The following is a 7,301-nucleotide window of genomic DNA, read 5'->3' as shown; positions in this document are numbered from 1 at the left end:
TTTTTTTTAAAGGGCTCTGAGCTCCCACTCCAAGCTGGGTAAAGTACGGAGCACCAGAAGTCAAATCAGAGAAGTGAAGGCCCCTGCCCTCAGAGGCTTCCCCCGGGGGAGAGGAACACTCCCTGGTGGAATGCGTCCCCTACTAGCTATGTTTGCCTCTGGCATTCCAGAATTATTCCCGTCCTGGCCCTTGACTCCTACCAACAACAATGCTGGGCTGAGCAGTAAACAAATAAATATGTCTGTTGTTAGTCCTTGCTCTTTCTCCAGGAACCCATTCTGGTTAAAGAAATATTCCTTTATATGACAATCTAAGTTCTGAACCCACTGCCTTAGTGTAGCATCTGTCCCCAACAAGGTCCTCTTACTGGTCCAAATCCAGTGGCTTCCCAAGGTCAGATCCAGTGCTTTTAGATGTGACCTTGGGTTCTCTGGGTTGGTGAAGACAGACACTGTGCGGTGACATCCTCCCAGCTCACCTGTACCCTTCCCCAGGAGGCCCCTGGCTGGTGCCTCAAATCAGCAGGCCTGGAGGCTTATGTCTTCGTAATTCAACAAGTACAGCAGCTGGTTCTCCCCCCTTAAGATTTAATACTTGTCATTTATCTGTGTCACAACTGCAAAGGAGCAAGTTTCCAGAGACAGATTTATTATGTGTGCTGAGTGTCTCAGGTGCAGCCGTGCATGGAGATGGGCTGAATTCCATATTTTTCTTGGGTTTTTGTTCTATAAAAATAGCCACTTTTACTTTGCATTCAGACAAGTGAGAAATATACAGTCTCGAGCTGTGAGTCACCACGGGGCACTCACAGAAAGCAACATTATTGTCGAACTGGGCTCCAGCTAGTGGTTTCAGGGTCAGCTGCCAGGTTTGCACACGTGTTGGCTTAGGCAAGGAGCGAGTTGTCACCAGGACTGCCTACATAATTTGTGAGGCTCAGTGCAAAATGAAAATGTGGGGCCCCAAGGTTAAAATGCAGAAAAAAGTGCTGTTATAGATAAAGCTTTTTCCTACTGTCTCTCTCACTTGTCATAGTGTTTTTCACTTGCTGTTTAATGTCGTTCACTTGCTAAAGACAAATTAGTTTTCTTTTTAAAATTAATTAATTAATTAATTAATTAATTTTTTTAATTGTCTAAAGTTTTACATATGTCTCTTTTTCCCCAAATTGACCCCCCTGACCCCAGCCATTCCTACCCCAGGCAAGCCCCCACCGCCCCAGTGTCTATGTCCATTGGTAAGACTATTTTTTAGTGTCCTTCTCTTCTCTCCCCCCATCCTCAGAGTCTAGTTCAGTGATGGCGAACCTTTTGAGCTCGCTGTGTCAGCATTTTGAAAAACCCTAACTTAACTCTGGTGCCGTGTCACCTATAGAAATTTTTTGATATTTGCAACCATAGTAAAACAAAGATTTATATTTTTGATATTTATTTTATATATTTAAATGCCATTTAACAAAGAAAAATCAACCAAAAAAATGAGTTCGCGTGTCACCTCTGACACGGGTGTCATAGGTTCTCCATCACTGGTCTAGTTACTCTTTTTAATAGAACCTGAATCCTACAGGTGTTCAGATTTCAAAACTTCCTTTCAAATGATGGGACTGGTGAACTCAGAAGAAAAAGAGGCCTCCTGAGGTTAACAAGAATATGATTGACGCTGTTAAACTTAGACTGAGGTTCAGTTAGTAAGCTCTCTGACCTCTGGGTAACTGGATTGGGCTCAAGTTCCAAACTAGTTCTTGGATTGTGCTAAATGCAAGCCAAATCTGTGAGATTTCTAAATCTGGAGCAATGTTACTGCAATAGCCGTACAACTGTTACACAAGATTTACACAATTACAGGCGCTCAGGGCTGTTAAGAAACCTTAGAGGTCTTCCGATTCAGTCTTCTAAACTGTGTTGACCTAAATTACTTAGATGACAAATATTAACTCATACAACTAGGTATCAACTCCTGAGGGTTACAGTTCTCATATAATTACAATGCTTATTTTGCAATCAACAGTTACAAATGAAATACAAATAAAACCACAAAACCAATAAAAATTACAATTAGCAATGTTAATTTGATGTGAAAGATGATGTTGGTTTGCTGAAATGAAATCACCTAATATGGCACAAGGGCCTAACGGTTTCTTTGTCGGTCCACTTACTATTTTTCTCCATCCAAACCAATTCAGAATCGTTCTGACTTTGCAAGGTGCCTGGAGGTCATTTGGCCTTCCCTGGTCTTCAGTGATCATGTATATAGTAAGCCCCCTTCTCTCTTGTCTCATTAGACTGTGACAAAGTAAGATGACCTGGAGTCAGGAGGATTAAATATAAACCCAGGGACTCCTCTTCCAGATGATCCAGAATATTCTGTGCACCAGAATTCAGTGCACCCAGACCATGCCCACAACCCCGTCTGCCTAACAATGACCTAATCCGATCATTCCACAGTAACCCTCTTAATTCTCCCAACTACTGTTACAGACTCTCTATCACTGGATCTGCCCTCTCTGAGCCGTCTATTCCTAATTCTGATCTTCTCCAGGCTCATGAGCTTAGTTTCTTCAAATGTTCATGCATCAGTGTTAATTTCACAGCCCCCTCCACCCTGCAGGCCACTGGCCTTTGGTTGCCTTCCAGCGTTTTCCTTAAGACACACTTCCTAGTCGTCGTCCTAATACATCCAGGTTGCAGGTTCAATCTCTAATTAGGGCACATAAAAGAAGCAACCAATGAATGCATAAATGAGTGGAACAGTACATCAATATTTCCCTCTCTTTATCTCTCTCTCTTCCTCTTTCTCTCTAAAAATTAAAACAAAAGACACACTTCCTAGAAGCGAGCCCAGGTCTGGTCTGAGGCAGGAGCAGAGCAGATGGCAGCAGCACCTTGCTCTGCAGGCTCCCACAGAAGGGGAGGGGTCTGCTCCTGAGGAGCAGCTTTACCTATTTCATTTTTCCACAAATATTTACCGAGCACTTAAAACATGCCAGGTACCGTTGCTGGAGCTGGGCACTCAGCAGGGAGCGATCAGACCAGGTCCCTGCCTTGATGAAGTTTACCGTTCAGTGGTCAGTCCACAAACGAGCTTGTGGACATCCAGGTAATGCTGGGTGATGGCACAGAGGGGAGGTCACCCTGGACAGATGGTCACGATGGCCTCTCTCAAGGTGACATTTGGCTAGAATGAGTAACCCTTGTGCATTTGAGGGGGAAGAACTTTCCAGGCAGAGGAAATGACAACCACCAAGGCCCCGAGGAGCAGTGAAGGACACCTGTGTGGGGAGGGCTAGACGGTAAGGGGGTGGGCACACATGCCACAGGGTCTTGTAAAGACCCTGACTTTTATTAAGAGTGTGTGGTGGGGGGAGGAGCGAATTTGAGTAGAGTGACCTGAAGTAATAATTTATGTTTTTAAAAATCCCTCTGGCTGACGGGAAAGTTCTGGAAGCTGATAGTGGTGATGGTTGCACAAATGTGATGTACTTAAAGCCACTAAGGCATACACTCAAAAAGGATTAAAATGGTAAATACTATGTCATGTACATTTTACCATAATAAGAAAGAGCACTACTCATTCATTTCATGATTCTTTAAGTTTAGAAAACAAAACAAAAGAACATCCCTCTGGAAACCAGGTAGAGAACAGTCTAGTCTGGGGGAGACCAGTTAAGATGATTTCACTTCATCTTCACAGCAATCCTATACAGTTGAAGTGGCCGATGAGAAAACTCCGGCTCAGGAAGGTTAAGGTCCTTATCCACAGTCACACAGTGAGTGGCAGGGTTTGCTCAGACCCAGCCCTGAGGACTGAAGTTAGTCACACTGCAGTACTCCTATTCATGCAGCTCAGACCAGCCTGAGCCTGCTTCCCTGGCCCTGCATTACACATACCCATCTATACCTCGTCTAAAGCCAACCAAATCACTCGAGCATGTTGGTATAAGCTGCTAAGCCACATCTTGCTGTGTGTGCCCTACTTATGCCATGGTGTTCCTGATGCATAGGCAGCCTGTTTTTCCTACTCCTGCATTTTGTACATTCTAGTGCTTGTTTTGCTTGCCTGATTTCCCTCTAGAGAAAACATGTTCTACTTTTGATAAGGTTATATCTCTTGCTCTTTTTTTTTTTTTTTTACTAGTAAAAGACCCAGCTCTAGCCTCTTTTTCCTCCCTTGGCACTTTGCTTAAATGAAGCACTGTTTTCCTAGCCCTTGGGAACATGGATAAGATGATCCTTATGGTAACCCAGGGCTTAACACTGAGCAAGCACTCCTTTGATTTAGCACATATTTTCGTGCTTATTATAAGCCAGGGACTGCTCAAGGCTCTGGGGATACAACAAGGAACACAGGAGACAACAATTCCTGCCTCTATGGAGCTTATACTCTCATACAAAGTAAGTTTTACAGCATGTCAGTAGGCGGTAATTATTACTGAACAGACTAAAGCCGGGAAGAGAAGAAGGGATGCTAGGATGATAGAATATACTTTTAAACAGGGTGGGCAGGGCACACCTCATTGAAAAGGTATTTGAGCAGGATAATAGGAAGTGAGAGCATAAACCATGTCGCTATTTGGGGGCAACGCTTCCCAGTTAGAGCAAACAGGCAGTGCAAAGGCCCTGAGGTGGAGAGAGGACTAGCAAAGAGGCCCATAAAACGGGACTGGAGCCACATGGTGTGCGGGGGCGGGGAGGGAGGATAAACTACAAGAAACGAAGTCAGTGAGGTGGTGGGGACAAGGGTCTTGGGCTCTTCCTGTGAGCTGGAAGCCACTGAGTGGTTTTGGACTAGGAGACATGATCTGATCTAATACATATTTGCTGACTGCCAGCACTGACGCCAGGCCCAGAGAGGGGTTAAGGGATTGACTAAGGAAGCGCATGTTCCTCTGACTAAGGCCCTGGCCCTGGGCTAAGGGCTTTAATGTCATCTCCACCTACAGGACAAGCAGGTGCTATTATGCTAACACTCCAATCCATATATCACCTCTTGACTGGACCCCATAATAACCTCTTACGCAGTCTTGTCCACACAACGGCTAGTCATCCTTTCAAAACATAAATCACTTCTGGGAATATGTCTGAAGAAACTGGAAACACTAATTCAAAAGAATAAATGTACCCCGATGTTCATAGCAGCGTTATTTACAATAAACAAGATGTGGAAGCAGCCCAAGTTTCCATCAGTAGATGAGTGGATAAAAAAAACTGTGGTACATTTACACAACGGGATATTTACTACCCGGCGGTAAAAAAGAAGGAAATTTTAACCTTTTGCAACAGCATGGATAGACTTGGAGAGCATTATGCTAGTGAAATAAGCCAGTCGGAGAAAGACAAGCATAGTACCATATGATTTCACTCATATGTGGAATCTAATGAACAAAATAAACTAACAAAATAGAAACAGACTCATAGAGACAAAGAACAGACTGACAGCTGTGAGAGGGGAGGGGGTTTAGGGGACTGGGTAAGAAAGGTGAAGGGATTAAGAAAAAAACAAACACAAATCACATAATGCCATGCTCCCTTCCTCACCCTAAAGCCATAAATGGCTTTCCGTACACTCGGAATAAAAGCTAATCTCCACGGAGGCCTGTAAGGCTCTGTTGAGCAGTGAACTCATCTCCTGCCCCACCCCTCGGATCATTCTTTCAGCTTTGTCCCTGTCACCCCCACCAGTCCAGCTCTGGATCAAGTAACCCTGCTGGGTTCCTCTGAAGCACTTATTAACTCCTGAAATTATTTTGCTTGTTTTACAAGATTTGTTTACATATTTACTGTATGTCTTAAAAGAACAAATGCTCCAAGGAGCCTAGAATAGCTCCTGGCATACAGTAGTTCTCTATAAATACTAATTAAAAATGAATGAAAGAGAAGATACCTCTCTCATCTAAAGTAACTCTCAGAGCAAGCACCCAAGTTAACTAATAATCTGACTCAACCTAAAACCTTTTTAAAAAAATCTTTCAAAAGATATTGATCAAGGACCTTATTATTTGTCAGGCATTGAATCAGGGATATGGTTACAAACAAGACAAATTTAACGCATGGAAAGTGTAGCGTCTAGAGCAGGGGTTCTTAACATTTTTCTTCCATGAACTGACTCCTTTGGCGGTATGATGAAGGCCATAGGCCCCCTTTCAAAATGTTATGACAAGCATAAAATACGTGGGGATTACAAAGGAAACCAAATGTACGGAAATATAGGTAACACTACTACTAAAAAACAAGTCTTTGATATAGTAATAATTGTGTTTCTTAACTAATGTAACAAATAACAAGATCTAGTGGGAAATAACTACAGTATCCTTGCACTGATGAAAATAATGTTTTAAGGTCTCCAATATTTCTAATGGAATATAAAAAACTCCTATATCTCTACCACCTAGAAATGTTTGGCTGACTCTTACCAGCTATGTTCTGAATCCAAAGTAAAAAGAAAAACAAACCCCAAACCAAAAAAATCAAACTATAATAACTTTTACAATTTCTGAAAGAATTCTATTTAAGTCCTAACACTGTAATCTTTCATTGATTTTGGTTAGGAAATCTATTAAAAGTCAAATGGAGTTTCGGGATCAGGCTTGCCTAACAGGTACCATCATAGACAGTTGTCTCCAGGGGCACCTGCCCAGGTGCGGGTTAGGAGGGTCAGTGCAGCTGAAGCAGGTGGCGCCAAGCGTGGGGACCAGCATCTCGCCCTTCCTCCAGGCTACCGGGGTCGAGGGCAGGGGAGAAAATGGAAACAGAGGAGCAAAGGGCGGGCCTGCCTTCATTTCTGGTGAGTTCTGGGCACCTCAAGTAGACTGCAAGCCCCCAGCAGTGGTTCTCAACCTTCTGGCCCTTTAAATACAGTTCCTCATGTTGTGACCCAACCATAAAATTATTTTCGTTGCCACTTCATAACTATAATGTTGCTATCGTTATGAATCGTAATGTAAATATCTGATATGCAGAATGGTCTTAGGCGACCCCTGTGAAAGGGTCGTTCGACCGCCAAGGGGTCGCGACCCACAGGTTGAGAACCGCTGCGAGTGAGTGCAGGGGAGAGGAAAGGGGGAATTTGGAGACAAAGGAGACTTTATTTGCCTCCTGGTGACCAGGCCTAAATTCAGAAGCGTTGCCACTTCTCCCAAGGGAAGGACTCCGTGCGGTACGTCACCAGTTCACGTTCCTGCGCCCCTGATAGTGTACGCGGCTCAGCTCTCCGGTGTCGGCGGACATTCGGGACGTTTCGCCCCCTGGGCCCCGAAGCGGACGCGCGGGAGCTGTGAGACCCGCCGACCGTGCCGCCTGGGAGA

General features: G+C 44.1%; 1 protein-coding gene across 3 annotated transcripts in view; it reads right to left on the bottom strand.

Moving 5' to 3' along the window:
• SRD5A3 (steroid 5 alpha-reductase 3) overlaps positions 1-7,295 on the bottom strand; it is a 37,494-nt gene extending 30,199 nt beyond the window's left edge. For all 3 annotated transcript variants that reach the window (XR_001364201.1, XR_001364200.1, XM_014548491.1), the window contains exon 1: positions 7,163-7,295. Coding sequence is in view for 1 of the 3 variants with exons in the window: in XM_014548491.1 (XP_014403977.1) it covers positions 7,163-7,224 (62 nt within the window). In the remaining 2 variants the exon portion in view is untranslated. The remainder of the gene's footprint in view (positions 1-7,162) is intronic.
• Positions 7,296-7,301: the final 6 nt, after the last annotated feature.

This window comes from Myotis brandtii, unplaced genomic scaffold, assembly GCF_000412655.1.
Source record: "Myotis brandtii unplaced genomic scaffold, ASM41265v1 scaffold51, whole genome shotgun sequence".
NCBI classification, from domain to species: domain Eukaryota; kingdom Metazoa; phylum Chordata; class Mammalia; order Chiroptera; family Vespertilionidae; genus Myotis; species Myotis brandtii.
The sequence above is the reverse complement of the archived record's forward strand: the minus strand, read 5'-3'. Positions and strand labels throughout refer to the sequence as shown.